Below are 14,832 nucleotides of genomic sequence, written 5' to 3' on the forward strand. Positions count from 1 at the left end.
TGAAAGCGAATAGTGCAATTACAAGGACTAACGACAAATACTAATAGCTTTGGTAGAGAAGATCGGACAGATTTCGTCAAGGCAAGCTGGGCAGTCGCCTATTGCTCCTATTCCAGATAACCCACTGTACCCTGTCTGAAAGGAAGTAACGCTAGAGTAGACTCGCGAAAAGTGTGCAAGACACTTTTAAGATCAACTAAATTGCTAAGCCCAAGGGAAGTCGTTCGGGGAGGCCCTCCCTAGTTCCACAGGGGTGAGAAGAGAATAGAACACGATCATGAAACATTGAATCATGTAGAACAGGTAGGGTAAATGCGAAGCAATTTAGTAAGAATAAGCAGTAAGCTAAGAGAAGAGATGTAAGCAAGAGACATGTTGGACTATGCTACAACTACTACTAAACAAGTTAGTACTACTATTACTACATACAAAAAAAAAAATAAAAACATCTAAAATCAATAATTACTTCAAACAAAATGAACAAAAATAAGCATGCAAAATAAAAATTAATTTAAATAAAATGAACTACACAATAAAAAATGCATTCTAATAAAAAACGACTTGCAAGATAGAGACATGGGGTCTTCTTTGTCTTCTCCACTGTCGACCTGAAACAGATAGGATGGTAACAGAATAATAAAGAGCAACTAAAATTAATTATATTATGTATTCTCACCTTAATTAACTGTAGACTGTAACGTTTCCAAGTTTGCAGGTGTGAAAGCAAACTAAATCCAGGAGAAATACCACTGTAGAAAATTTGTTTCAGTGGAATTCAAATAAATCTCAAGCTGCTATCACTCGCCACTTGAAAATGAACTGCATAATGTTGTAAGGTGAAGACGAAAACAGCAAATCAAGAATATAGTTCGCAAAAGACCACACACATGTAGTCACTGGTTGTTTTAGTATGATCAAACTGAACTTTATTCTCTCTCATTTATTGGACAATCTGCACAAACGGACAACCAAATTAATTACAATATTAATTAAGGAAGGGGTTAGTAGACACACCTAAAAACACACACCAAAATGTAAATAAAACATGAAATAGATGGGTTATAAAATGGCGACAAGCGTCATTTTTACAACATAGATGACATAAATGTGAAATAGTTTATGCTGTAGGCAATAGATAATCGCTAAAAGAAATAATCATAGATGCAAGCCGTGTGAATCTGGCACCCGATATAATCAATTCACTGATTTACACTTTACCAATAAATTGTGCGTCGTTTGCGAGTTCTAAATATGTAAGTATCATAACAGTGCGTTTGTTCATTCTGTTACAAAAAGTGAAAATTGTTTCGAGTGCAGGTGGAAATTGAACATCAATTTATTCAAAAACTACTGAAGAGATGATAATTTAATTGATGGTATTTGATTGCGCGTCATTTGTGCTTAAACTGAACTAATATGGCAAACAGAATTTATATTATATTATTTATTAGTAATAGTTATACTACTTTTCAATTGCATTATTATGATCACNATTAATGTTTATAAATATTTAAATAAATTCTGCTTAGCATAATAACTGTTATAAGTACAAATAATGCGCAATCGTTTGACGTCAATTAAATTATGATAGCTTTAATAATTTTCGAATAAATGAACATTGAATTTCTCCCAAAGTAATTTTCCTTTTTTTCAATAAAACTACTTGATGCACAACTACAGTGTACATATTTAGAATCCGCAAATGATGTACAATTTATTGATAGACTTCAAATCAAGGGATTATCTATTTAATCTGATGCCAGATTCTTACGACACATAATTATCTATGGCCTTATATATGACCGTCTATGACAAGTTTATGATGTGTATCCATATTTGTATCTGAGTAATTTTATCAGTGTTGGTGTAATTTAGTTTATTGAGAAAACTAATTAATAATTAAACTTTGAAACAAAAATATCTGCTTAGTTGAAGGATATGGCGACGACAAAATTTTCTATTCTAGTAAGTGGTAATTTGTTTTATGTAATTAGTTTGATTGTTACATAATATGACCCCTTCATTTAAGATCCGATGCTTAAACACTTCAAGTATAACCACTCAAATGGTAAAACCACCAATTCAAGTATTCGGAACAGAGGGTCGGTATGCGACAGCTCTATACTCTGCAGCAACTAAAGAAAATAAGTTAGATAGTGTAGAAAAGGAACTGGTTATGTTTCAGACGACAATTCAGAAAGATGAGAAATTAAGAGAATTTGTTCTTAATCCAACTATTAAGCGTCAAACAAAGTCAGAAGCTATTAAAGCTATTGCCTCAAAATTATCTCTCTCATCACAATCATCAAATCTTTTGCAGCTGCTGGCTGAGAATGGTCGTCTTAAGAACTTTGATGCCATCATTAATTCTTTTAAAGTTATTATGGCAGCTCACAGGGGAGAGGTATTTTAAGGGTATGCACTCATTCTTACCATTAATTGGACTCTTTATTTATTAGGTAACATGTGAAGTTATCACAGCAAGGGAATTAGATGCCAGTCAAAAACAGCAGTTGGAACAAGTGTTAAAGTCCTTTTTAAAACAGAAAGAATCATTAGTGCTGTCCACTAAAGTGGATCAATCCATCGTAGGGGGTATGATTGTCAGTATAGGTGATAAGTATGTTGATATGAGTGTTGCTAGCAAAATCAAGAAATACACTGATATAATCAAAGCTGCTGTTTAAGAATGAAAAGCATTTTTGTTGACCTATTATTAGAAAAAATTGTGTAGAAATAGAATTAAAATAATTACTACCCTTATTATTTAAATGCAATTGTATGTAAAGAGGCCTGGCCTCTAAACAGTATACAGAATGAATAAGTAAAAAATATATAATACTTTGACAAAGTTGTTTTATTATCTATATAATGTAAATTCATAATGAAACCACTGTCACATAATATTTATTATTAAATATTTACGCGGTGACTTTATATGCAATTAAAGTGTGAATTATTATTTAGTAGGTTCAATAGTTTGACCTCCGCGAATTTGTCCCCAGCCGATCAGACGCCAATGTTTTTCGACTCGTCTACTTAATGCAATTTTTTCGTCAATTTCAGTGCAAACAGGATTGGTGAGGGCTATTTTCACTAAATCGGCCTTTGTAGCAAGGACTCTTCCCCCCGTACTTAAAGATCCGATGTTGACGAGCAAAACTTCGTTTTTGGTCAATTTTTGCACTTTGGCCGCCTTTTTATCCCCCTCTGTACGTACTCCCAATAATCTTTTCAAGAGATAGTAGCTCACCTAAAATTACGGTAATAACAATAGCGAATATCCAGCTGAAGTTTTTCTAAAATTTTATACCTCAAGTTCAATAAAAATGCTAGGCAAAGCTCCAACGGCTCCTAACACTTGCCCAACGAGTCTATCGGCCCTACAAAGAGTCGGTTCGATTTTAGTACCTACGCCAATTAAACCTCCAGGAACAGCGAACTGCAACTCGTTCTGTTCCGTATATAAAGAAACTATTCGAGAAAAAATCGGACGACAAGTTAGTCTTCCATCAGAGTCCTTGCTTACAAGTCCTGGCCTCACCTATATACATATAACATGTATGCCGTCTATAATTTGGGTGAAAATGGAGAAAATAAATACCTCAATTTCCTGTCCGACTCGTAAGACCCCTCGAAGAATACTTCCGCCGGCGACACCACCCTTCAAATCATCCACCTCGCAACCGGGCTTGTTAACATCGAATGATCGTATAACTATAAGTCGAGGTTCAGACGTAAAGTCGCGAACGGGAATGGGAATTTTTTTGCAAATATATTCACAAAGCACCTTTTTTCAAAAAAAAGAAAAGTGATCAAATCATATAGCAGGGATAGTACATATTAACATTTACCTCGATGTTGTACTTAAGTTGGGCAGAAATAGGAATGACAGGAGCTCCCTCTGCTACGGTACCTTGTACGAACTTGACGATTTGCTCGTGTTGTTCCTTTGCCTGTCCTTCTTTCACCAAGTCTATTTTATTTTGTAAAATGAGGATATTTTTCAATTTCATGATTTCTATAGCGGCCAAATGTTCACTCGTTTGTGGTTGAGGGCAAGACTCGTTACCTAAGGAATAAAAAAGGCACGTTGAACATAAACAGGGAGAATAATTAATATGTTTATTACCAGCTATTAAAAGCAGAGCGGCATCCATCACAGCAGCTCCGTTAAGCATCGTTGCCATAAGTATGTCGTGACCGGGGCAATCAACGAAACTGACATGTCTGATCAACTGCATTCTACCAGCACAAGTAGGGCGAGTACAGGGAAACGAGTCGTCTTTGGACGAACCGCCCGACATGTAACATGTTGGCCGGGGACATTTTGGGTGATCACATTTATAGATCTTGGCGTTAGCGTACCCTTTTAATAACAATTAAACATAAAAGTACAGGATAAATAAAAATCTTATCCAAGTCTCACCCTACTCTTCCTACACCGCCAATACAAACATCTGTTACTTAATAAAGATAAAAATATTGAAATAAGTACTTCGAATTTCCAAATTCCTTATGAGTCATTAAATTAATTAAAAACTACATTAAGAATAAGAGGATGCTTTTTAACACACCGTTCTGTAATTATTCTAAAAACTTATCCTAACGATTTTACATACTATGTTTATGTAATAGATTATAAAAGATACAGGTATACTACGTTTGAATGTGGCGTCAAAAAATGTACTTTCGACAATTATTGGCACCACATTTGCACACAGATCGATGCTTCTTTTTCTCATTTTTTGGTAGCTCGAGGCGTTTCATACTTTTATCATTGGACATGTAGTCGAAAGTCAGTTCTTCACCCTTTGCTATTTCTCTAGTCGCGAAAAGAGCTAACTTCGGAATGTTTGGGTCGAGACAATTGACCCAGACTGCCCACACTGACAAATTAGGATCGCAGGAATGATTTATAAAATGGGAAACGTTACCAAAACGTGCAGCATCCACAGTGTACGGGTTATCGTTTGAATTAAAATCCAAATCGAAAAGATAGGTGCGTCCTTGCGAATCGTACAGAGCACCGCGCCTCTCGGCTTCCTCATGACTAATTATTTCACCAACATACTCACATACATACTCGCCAGTGTATATTCTTCGTAGACATTTAACGCCCCAGCCACAACCGTTGCTTGTACGATAAATACATAGAGGAACGTTACGCCCTCTTTGTACCACTCTGTTGCGACAATCATGACCGCATTTGCAACTTTTGTTGCACTCATATATGGGCGTACCTTTTGGAAGATTGATTCTTCCTTTGGAATTGTAAGGGAAACGGTACGTTTGTTGCTGAAACATTCCGCAACAATGTTTCTCTTTATTTGAACATTTCGAACATCCACAACCGATAGGAGGATTATCGGGGATTACGATACCGTCGGTGGGCCGATAGTTATTGATGTAAACGAAGTCTATGGGGGGGCCTTCCAGGTCTACGTTATTTTCTACCTTAATAACTGCATTCTCACAAGCCACTTTGTTCATTTCTTGTTCCCAAATCGCCAGACGGTTGAGCTGTATTTCACGTTTCAAATGCAAAAAATAAATTAGAAGTGCTTCCTTGCCTCTTTTCAGTTTTTTTGTATGTTTTTCTTTTGGACAAGCAGATAGCACTGTCAAAAGCTCTCTTTGAATGCTAAGTTTTTTTGGTAGGGCAGAAAATCCTTCCGATGGAATAAGGCTTTCAAGGATTTTTTCGGGAAAATTATTGGACACCTTAAGCATTTTACATAAGCTCTTCAATGCTTGATTACCCAGCATATCTGTGATAAAATTTCCCAGAACTGATGGACAGCGTTCCAGATGATGTAATGGCTCCCAGGTGTTGTTCTTCTCAGACCACCCTTTCCATTTGACAAGAAACATGTGAGTCCCATTTTCATATTTATGAGCTAATATTTGTTCCACTATATACTCTTTTGAGTAAATCTCTTGATCAATTGCTTGATGTTTCCTTTTAACTTTCACTTTTGTTTTTGGTTCAGTAAAGTGGTTCTTCTTTGAAGGAATTGTTTTGTCCTTTTCATTAATCTTCCTCTTCAGAATCCCTTCTGGTATTATTGGCTTCCCGTTCACATCAAATTGCAGTTTTTCTGTAAGGTTTGTTTTACGAATTATTAAAATATAATAATTAATGAAATAACAAGTTTTGTAAAACATTAACCAAAATTACTATTTGATGTGAACGGGTTACATTTTTGAAAATCAATAAGAAACAACTCTATTAGAATTTAACAGTAGACAGACACATTAGAATTTAAAAAAATTAAAACAAATGGTAATAACTAGTAGAAAATCAGAAATTATACTATATATTTAAACAACATACCTAATTTTATAGTAATGTTACGTTCCAATTCATTTTTAAATCTAACTGTTTGAACACCGGATATAGCTTTAACCACAGTTGATTTCCCATGAGCTACATGACCAATTGTTCCGATATTTATTGTAGCTTGTCTACTAATAACTTCCGGCGATAGTGCTGTAAGTTTTGTTACATCCTAAAATTAACAGTATAAGAAAATGTCGAAGTTCAAAATATACCATACCAAATTCGAGGTTACGTTAAAATTTCAGGAACAAATTCAGATATTAAATTTACAAAAAAAAAACAGTTTTCATAAAACTTACAAGTTTAGATAGGTCCTGTTTGTGTAAATTTGGTTGACCGGTTGTAACACCAATTCCTTCGGATGATGCCATGATTCAATGCTGTTTAATAAAGACCACTTTAACGTAAAGTAACCAGACGAAGCAAATACGAACCAGATTCCGATATATAATTCACCAACAGCTTGCAATATCTCTATGAGCTCGTCTTCGATGAGTACCAGATTTTTGATGCTGATTGGTGCTCTACCATATTTGGAACTAACTTCATACGTATGTAAAACGTCATTGGCGTAACAAGAAGAAATAAAAGTAGGATTAGAATTAATTTGACTTTGGATGATCTGCAGGGCACTGATTGAAAGTAATCACATAATTATAGTATAAAGTAAAAATAAAAGGAGGATGAAACTATTCAGTTTTATGGAAATTTCTTACTGCTGGTGATCATAAACGTTGGAGTGCACATGACAAGATCAGTGACTTCCTATTGTCTATGGTCTATGCTATTAAATTAACCTATGAAATTAGCAATTGTTAATATCCATATGATGTCCGTACATTCATATAGTGTTACCGATAGATAACGGCTTTTGTTTTTCAAAAACGGCTTGGTATTAATTAGTCAATTTATTTGTAAAAAATTTGTATCAGTGTCATAAGAAGTAATTTCCAAATTCTCTAACTTTGTATCAATTTTCTTTCTTCATTACTAGATATTTCGTTTCATTGTATTCACTAACACAAAAGATTTTACCGGTAGGTAAGTGCTTGTAATAAATATTAACTACTGATTATCATTTAGTTGATTATATAATTATTAATTGTAGTTCTACATGAATTATCAACATTTCAGACTGCAGATAGATATATATATATAATAGAAGTGTAGACATCTTTACAGTGTCGTGATTGGTATAGTAAATTATTTTTATAGCAGCTTAACATGTCTTCAAATCCTGCATACAGGGTAATTTTAATTTTTTTTACATTATCTCACCCATTTGCACTTGTTTTTTTTTGCTTAGCCGTCCGAAGGAAAACGTGAAGAGTTTAGGAAATACTTAGAGAAAACAGGTGTCATAGAGGCCCTTACTAGGGTTCTAGTTTGTCTTTATGAAGAGGTTGATAAACCTGAAGACGCGTTACAGTATCCTTAATTAAACATTGTGCAAATGTTTTGAAAATTTGTATGAGGCCATTTTTCTTAGCATATGCTTAGTTTTATTCGAAACAAGTTAGCTTCTTTGGCCAGTCTTGATACACCAGATGAACTGCAGGAAAAACTAGAGAGTGCAAATTGTAGAATTCAAGAACTGGAGGAGCAGTTAGCTGCAATGGAAAACAGAGGTGAGGAGCATGAAGGTGAAACTGAAACATCTCCTCCAGCACCAGAGGGAGAAGTGCCTCCTGCTGAAGCTGAAGCTTAAAAATGATGCTATCTTTTGTTTTTACAATTCCTTCTTTCTCAACTGAGGCACTTAATGTTGTACCTACTAACTTAAGTTACTTATATTGGCAGAGTTAAAAGTTAATTTTGTCCAAGTGACACATGAAGTTCCTTAATAAGAGGTTAATCTGTTGTAAGGCAATTTTACTTATGTTTTCTTTTTGCTTTCATTAAATGTTTGTATTTGTTCATAGTGAAGTTTATTTTTTCATAGAATAGTCATTTATTTCTGTTTTTCTTTATTCTTGATAAAAGTGGAACAATCTGCAATTTTTGAAGTAATGGATTACAATATGTTTATAATAAAGTGTGAAATAAACCTTTGGTTGTGTTTTGGAGCATTTATGTTTATTTAATAGATGAAATTTTGATGAGCAAAAATTGTGATTGATGAGTAAACGCATTAATAATTTAGCAAAGCACCTTCACCATTAATAAACCTTAAATTTAACTGATTATTAGTGGTAAACATTGTTAAGACAAATGCATAGAAGTTATTGGAAATCTATACAGCACACTTTTACAAAACATTAAATCAAAAAAACCCATATACACTGTTTATTCTTATTTTTCACCCTTGTCTTTAGCTGCTTGGCGCCTTTTAACGTCCCAATTGAACACTCTTGCCATATTAACTTCAGTTGTTGTAAATTGATCACTGAAACATTAAATGTTATTAGTTATTGAAAGAATTATTTAAACAATTTTATCTTTTACCGAAGAAAATCCAAGTCATATTCAACCTGTTTCAAATTTTTTGTTGCAGCTGCAATATTATCTGTCAAAAGTTTCTCAGCATCATCTAGTGAATATTCTAACATTACATTAGCACCCAGCCAAAGACACACAGTATTGGTAGGTGGAACTACAGCCTTGGCAAAAACTTGTTCACTTAGTAAGAACTCTGTTTCAAATTCGTCTTTCTCTATTCTTAACCTTTCGATCATACTAAGAGACCTTTTTAAGTCAGGAATTTGTGAACGTAATCTTTTCCTTTTTGATAAAAGATTGAATTCCATAAACTTATATTTACAATGTTGTTCATCTAACTTTTTGAGAGCCTTGTCCACAACTCCAGCAAATTCAGGTTTTGCCATATATGCGTCCACATCGTCCTGAAATTTTAAAAATAGAAGTTACGTTACCTTTCGCTATTTAACTAATTTTTTCTTTAAATACTCACTACAAATTCAGCTTGTGGTATGCCCGCATATGATTTTTCTTCGATTGAATTTTCCCTGTCTTCGGACATAATTATAAATTATAAATTATATTGGTGAACAACTTCAACGGCGTAAACTATCCTCCATAGACTATCCCCTAATGACTGCCTGACCATAGAAAATAGTGCCTGACGGCAAAAAGATATCAACAAAATAGATGACAATCTATGAATGATGTATTATTTATGATCATAGTCTATGGTGACAATTGTTAAATTTATCAAACATTGTTTAAATTTAAAATATGCCTTTCTTATATATTTTACATGAATGGCATGGATAGCAGATATCAAAAAAAATACAGGAAATACCACTGCATTTGAAGTATTAGATTCTCAAATCTTACATTTATAGAGTGTTTGATTTTTAATTTAACTGTTTTCTATGTAGTTTAACCACTATGTTCTAACGGTTCTGCGACATTTATTGTTTATGACTATAAGGGACTATGATCATAAGATGTACAGAATCTATGGGTTTACACTTTCTGCATGTCCGTTTCGTATTCTATGATTCTATTCAATTATCATTTCAATGATTTCAATTATTAATAAATCGGATAACAGATAAGTGATTTGTAATTTGTAAATAAAGTTAATTTGCCATTTCTATTTGAAATGTTTATTACTAGGACAGACGTTTGTTGTTAAATTGGGTTACTGCATTTTTCATTCAAAAATAATGTTAAGGGTATGCGTAATAATTTGGTAGTTTCCATTTTATTTTATTTTATTTTTCTGTAGGAAAAAGGCCAAGTGAAGTTTGAAGACAAATGGCCCCTTATGCGTCCTACTGTTTTAAAATTACTAAAGCAGGAAGCAGTTAGTCAAGCAGAATGGCAAGATTTATTTTACAGTGTTCACTTGGTGTGTTTGTGGGATGACAAAGGCGCAGGAAAAATAAGAGATCATTTACATGATGATATAGTGGAGTTTATTAAACAAGCACAAGCGCGAGTTCTTGCTCAAAGAGAAGAACAAGCATTGCTGAAAGTATATATTGCAGAATGGAGAAAGTTTTTTACACAATGCAATTATCTACCTACTCCATTTAAACTTCTCGAACAAACATTACAAGGTAAAACATCAGGTGCAACCACAATGCAAGGTACAACTACAAAAAAGAATCAAGATGATGAGAGTTTAGTTAAGAAATTAATGCTAGATTCATGGAATGAAAGCATTTTTTCTGATATTAAATACCGTCTCCAAAACAGTGCTATGAAGTTAGTGCAAGCAGAGAGGAACGGTGAAGCCTTTGATTCTCAATTAGTTATAGGTAAATGGTATATGCATACATTTTTAATGTTATAATAAATAGTTTCATGATGATTGTTTATATTTACATCTAGGTGTTAGAGAATCTTATGTAAATTTGTGTTCAAATGCAGAAGATAGAATGCAAATTTACAGGGAAAATTTTGAAGCAGCCTATATACAGAGCACAGAAACCTTTTACAAGATGAAAGCACCTGAGCAACTAAAGGCTAACGGTGTTCAAGCATACATGCGTTATGCTGATGGTAAATTACGTGAAGAAGAGGCTAGAGCATTGAGATATTTAGAAGCTGGTAGTAATGGAGTCATGCAGTGTTGTGTTAAAGTGCTGGTAGACAATGCACGACCAGAAATTCTGGCTGAATGTGCACCTTTAATAAAAGAAGGAGGATCTGAAAGATTACAGCTCATGTTCAGACTGCTGGAGAGAGTCAAAGATGGCATTAAACCAATGCTACAGGAGCTAGAAAACCATATAGTTTCTGCTGGAAGAGCTGATATGATTGCAGCTGCAGATATTATTACTCAGGTGAAAAATAATGCTTTATATAATGTTATTACGTCGACTAATTATTAGTTATTATCTAATAATAGGATTCAGAAAAGTATGTGGAGAAACTTCTAGAACTTTTCCGAAAATTTAGCGCGTTAGTACACGATGCTTTCTCTGACGATCCGCGCTTCTTGACCGCTCGTGACAAAGCATTCGAGGCGGTCGTCAATGACACGACAGTATTTAGGTTGGAACTAAACTCAAATAAGAACGCCAGCAACAAATCGATTGTTCCAGAAAGTAAATGCCCAGAACTTTTGGCGAATTATTGTGATATGCTTCTACGACGGACGCCGCTCTCAAAGAGACTCACTAGCGATCAAATCGAGCAACGACTTCGTGACGTCCTCTTAGTACTGAAATATGTTTCAAACAAGGACGTTTTCATGCGATACCATAAGGCTCACTTAACTCGAAGGTTAATTTTGGATGCAAGGTAAAGAAAAAATCGTTTTCTTCCTTTGTCAGCTCTATTTATATAAACGGCGTAAAGTATATTGTATATGTGTGTGTTTCAAAAGTGCCGACAGCGAAAAGGAGGAGGATATGGTAGAATGGTTGAGAGAGGTCGGAATGCCAGCTGATTATGTTAACAAACTTGCTAGAATGTTCCAGGATATAAAAGTGAGCGAAGACTTAAACGCTCAGTTCCGAACGTCAACCGCTCGACACGACGCCATTAACATTAAAATACTCAATGCAGGGGCATGGGCTCGGGGCTCGGAACGTGTTACCGTCAGTTTACCAGTTGAACTGGAAGACTACATTCCTGAAGTGGAAGAATTTTACAAAAAGAAACATTCAGGCAGAAAGTTGCAATGGTAATTAATATTAATTTAATTTTACCGTTTTAGTTTCACTGTTTTTGCAGGTATCATCATATGAGCAATGGAACGATCACGTTCGCGAACAACGTAGGAAGATTCGATTTGGATGTGACGACATTTCAAATGGCGGTGCTTTTCGCATGGAATCAGCGACCCCATGAGAAAATCTCGTACGAAAATTTACGTTTAGCTACAGAATTACCGGATGCTGAGTTACGACGGACGTTGTGGTCGTTGGTAGCATTTCCTAAATTAAAAAGGCAGTTGTTATTGTTATTTCCAGGGTCCGCAGCTCCCAAGGATTTCACTGAAAATACCGTTTTCTGGATTAATCAGGAGTTTGCATTGATCAAAAATGGCAAACCTCAAAGACGAGGAAAGGTATATTACGAAAAAAAAAAAATCTTCAGTCGTGTTCTGAAAAACAAAACTCGTTAATCATGTACCTTTTTTTTTTCTTTTCTTAGATAAATTTAATTGGTAGGCTTCAATTATCTACTGAAAGGTCACAGATGGAAGATAACCAGTCGATTGTGCAGCTTCGTATCCTGCGTACTCAAGAAGCGATAATAAAAATCCTAAAGATGCGTAAGAAAATTTCCAACACAGCTCTTCAGGGGGAGCTCGTGGATATTTTAAAGAATATGTTTCTACCGTCGAAGAAGATGATCAAAGAGCAATTGGAGTGGCTCATCGAGCAGAAGTATATGCGTCGTGATGACGACGACATCAACACGTTCATTTATATAGCATAATAGTATAGAAAGGAAGACAAGAAATTGTGTAGACACTCACAAAAAGGCCTTAAAACTGAACTCTAGGTTACTTATAATAAAGGCAGTTTATTTTATTATAAGAGTTATATCTGGTACAGGTAGCCATAAATAATTAATTTCTCTTTTTATTTCTCATTTACAAACTGAATTTGTTGTCTTTAAGTAATAATACTTTACAATTTAAAATATAGATCGCGCGTTGAGATGGGGAAGAAAAACTTTTGTGATAACTTGTGCGTAATGTCTACATTTTTAATTTAAGCAAAACCTTTGTGATGATGATAATAATTCGTTTGCATATGTAAATAAATTTTTCTTTATATTTATTTAACCGGTATTTATACTTTTTGCGTGTGTGTGTATATAGATATACGCATATACGCACACCGTTTTATTGATGTAACAGAATTCTGTTGCAGCTATATTCCAATAAAAATTTCAAGTACAACGAAAAACATATGCTACCTGATCAAGAAAATATGTTCAAAATTAATACCAAACTAGTATATTTAATATTTTAATACAAAAGTGTATCAGGTATAAACAGTTTACATAATAATAATTAATAATATATTGACAATACAAAAGAGTTCATGGCTAATACTGCATGATATGCAGCCATACGGAAGGCCTCGTTAAAGTCTCCAAAATTCCCCGTTTTCAAAAAGAAAGTCGCTGAGCAACAGCTAGTAGTTCATGCAATGCTCAAAAACCTCCATCATTTACAAGTACGATTAGAAAAAGTTAAAGCGCAATATAATTTATATTACTTACAATAAGCCTTTAACAAAAGCAATAAAATACTCCTTTCCTTACAGATCCAGTAGTCGTCGAAATAATTTACTAAGTGTTCGTAAGGCAAACGGGACAAATATGCGACGCAAAAGGCGCTTCGCTTCATTCTTTAAATTGCTACATAGGAACGTACGTATTTTATTAATTTAAAAAAATCATTAATATATATAACGAAGTCTTTAAGATTTTTAGAACATAATGAAAACATTTTTATCTATTGAGCAACCTATTACAGCGTATTTTTTACTCTTACGTAAATATTTCTATGAAGACACGTTATGCAGTTATTGTCAGTTTATTTCAAGCACAAAACACTTTAATTTTTATCCTAATAATTGACCGTACTGTATGCCGGATGTAGTATGTGATTGAGAGTACGTTCTCTAAAATGAAAACTTAAGCGTGTAAAATTACCCAGAGGACGAAAAACGTTTAAGTGTAAACGGAAGTATTGTAACATTGAATTTTTTTAAACGTCTGAAATGTTAATTAAATTAAAATCACCCTGGCCTTGAAACTGCAGGATTAAATTAATTGGCACAAGTTTTCGTATCGAATTCCATGTTCTCAGTTATTAACATTAAAAGAATTTCCTCTGCATGGCTCATTTTCACCACACACATACTTGGTCACATTACAAATAAATAAAATCATTTGCAGACTTATCGAGAGACTATCTAGAACAATAGCCATCATAGAAATAGAGAGGGAATCAATTCCGAGCGTAATTGGTAGAAGAAAATAATGGAATAAATATTTACATTACCAACACGACAAAAGGTAACGGAAAAAAAATATTTAAAGAGAATTCCATATATCTAGTCTCGCAAAAAAATAATGTGCCTATGTATATATAAAAAAATCTTTAAAACCGATTGTTGGAATGGACGATAAAATTGTTACGAAACAGATAGTTATAACTACATTCATACATGTATATTATATATGAAAGTAAGTAAATGTCCGTCAGACTCATATTGCGTACGAGTACGTACGGAAGGGAAGGCCCAAACGAAGAGGCAAAAATCAACAGTCCAATTAATTTTGTATTTCACATTCTTACGTCGTGGCCACCTCGTTCGAAACGTTTCCTTTTATCCCTAATGCCTACACATGCTTCAGGATAAAAACGAAAAATAAAATATATGTTCTGTAAGGGCTTCTTTCAGTTAAAAACAATTGTATGAAAGAGGTCAAGAACACAACATGCGAACACAAACAATTACTTTTCAAAAAATAACAAGAACGACGAAATTTCGGGAAAGAAAATATACGTATATATAACTACTTATAATATATATATAGGAATC

At 34.0% G+C, this 14,832-nt stretch overlaps 5 protein-coding genes and 1 long non-coding RNA gene across 11 annotated transcripts; 3 read left to right on the forward strand and 3 right to left on the reverse strand.

Moving 5' to 3' along the window:
* Positions 1–334: 334 nt before the first annotated feature.
* LOC108739036 lies at positions 335–1,113 on the reverse strand. The gene is made up of 2 exons (XR_001938079.2): positions 677–1,113; positions 335–608 (listed from the first exon to the last, which is right to left on the reverse strand). It is a non-coding gene; the product is annotated as an uncharacterized LOC108739036 (long non-coding RNA).
* Positions 1,114–1,769: 656 nt separating this feature from the next.
* On the forward strand, positions 1,770–2,821 carry LOC108739033 (ATP synthase subunit O, mitochondrial). The gene is made up of 3 exons (XM_018472706.2): positions 1,770–1,965; positions 2,030–2,404; positions 2,460–2,821. Exons 1-3 carry the CDS (start codon positions 1,939–1,941, stop codon positions 2,685–2,687), a joined length of 630 nt encoding a protein of 209 aa, XP_018328208.1. The 5' UTR covers positions 1,770–1,938; the 3' UTR covers positions 2,688–2,821.
* An 18-nt stretch (positions 2,822–2,839) lies between these two features.
* On the reverse strand, positions 2,840–6,875 carry LOC108739031 (eukaryotic translation initiation factor 2 subunit 3, X-linked). 3 transcript variants are annotated; one of them, XM_018472705.2, is made up of 7 exons: positions 6,643–6,771; positions 6,338–6,512; positions 4,133–4,369; positions 3,855–4,072; positions 3,605–3,790; positions 3,314–3,544; positions 2,840–3,253 (listed from the first exon to the last, which is right to left on the reverse strand). In XM_018472705.2, the coding sequence occupies exons 1-7, from the start codon at positions 6,712–6,714 to the stop codon at positions 2,960–2,962; spliced, it is 1,413 nt and encodes a 470-aa protein (XP_018328207.1). In that variant the 5' UTR covers positions 6,715–6,771; the 3' UTR covers positions 2,840–2,959. The 3 variants fall into 3 exon arrangements, with proteins under 3 accessions (XP_018328207.1, XP_018328206.1, XP_018328205.1); XM_018472704.2 differs by lacking the exons at positions 2,840–3,253; positions 3,314–3,544; positions 3,605–3,790; positions 3,855–4,072; positions 4,133–4,369 and adding exons at positions 4,376–6,101; positions 6,778–6,875 and having other exon boundaries at positions 6,643–6,723; XM_018472703.1 differs by lacking the exons at positions 2,840–3,253; positions 3,314–3,544; positions 3,605–3,790; positions 3,855–4,072; positions 4,133–4,369 and adding an exon at positions 4,376–6,101.
* A 277-nt stretch (positions 6,876–7,152) lies between these two features.
* LOC108739035 (c-Myc-binding protein homolog) lies at positions 7,153–8,262 on the forward strand. 4 transcript variants are annotated; one of them, XM_018472709.2, is made up of 4 exons: positions 7,153–7,384; positions 7,452–7,591; positions 7,650–7,771; positions 7,844–8,262. In XM_018472709.2, the coding sequence occupies exons 2-4, from the start codon at positions 7,568–7,570 to the stop codon at positions 8,049–8,051; spliced, it is 354 nt and encodes a 117-aa protein (XP_018328211.1). In that variant the 5' UTR covers positions 7,153–7,384; positions 7,452–7,567; the 3' UTR covers positions 8,052–8,262. The 4 variants fall into 4 exon arrangements, with proteins under 4 accessions (XP_018328211.1, XP_018328213.1, XP_018328212.1 ...); XM_018472711.2 differs by having other exon boundaries at positions 7,478–7,591; XM_018472710.2 differs by having other exon boundaries at positions 7,153–7,380.
* LOC108739034 (prefoldin subunit 3) lies at positions 8,119–9,403 on the reverse strand. Its single transcript, XM_018472708.2, has 3 exons — positions 9,255–9,403; positions 8,789–9,186; positions 8,119–8,729 (listed from the first exon to the last, which is right to left on the reverse strand). The coding sequence occupies exons 1-3, from the start codon at positions 9,321–9,323 to the stop codon at positions 8,636–8,638; spliced, it is 561 nt and encodes a 186-aa protein (XP_018328210.1). The 5' UTR covers positions 9,324–9,403; the 3' UTR covers positions 8,119–8,635.
* A 436-nt stretch (positions 9,404–9,839) lies between these two features.
* LOC108739029 (cullin-5) lies at positions 9,840–12,801 on the forward strand. Its single transcript, XM_018472700.2, has 7 exons — positions 9,840–9,984; positions 10,038–10,572; positions 10,646–11,100; positions 11,166–11,560; positions 11,646–11,945; positions 11,996–12,332; positions 12,419–12,801. Exons 1-7 carry the CDS (start codon positions 9,976–9,978, stop codon positions 12,704–12,706), a joined length of 2,319 nt encoding a protein of 772 aa, XP_018328202.1. The 5' UTR covers positions 9,840–9,975; the 3' UTR covers positions 12,707–12,801.
* The last annotated feature ends 2,031 nt before the right edge of the window (positions 12,802–14,832 follow it).

The sequence above is a fragment of the Agrilus planipennis genome, unplaced genomic scaffold, assembly GCF_000699045.2.
Source record: "Agrilus planipennis isolate EAB-ADULT unplaced genomic scaffold, Apla_2.0 scaffold134, whole genome shotgun sequence".
Classification (NCBI taxonomy): domain Eukaryota; kingdom Metazoa; phylum Arthropoda; class Insecta; order Coleoptera; family Buprestidae; genus Agrilus; species Agrilus planipennis.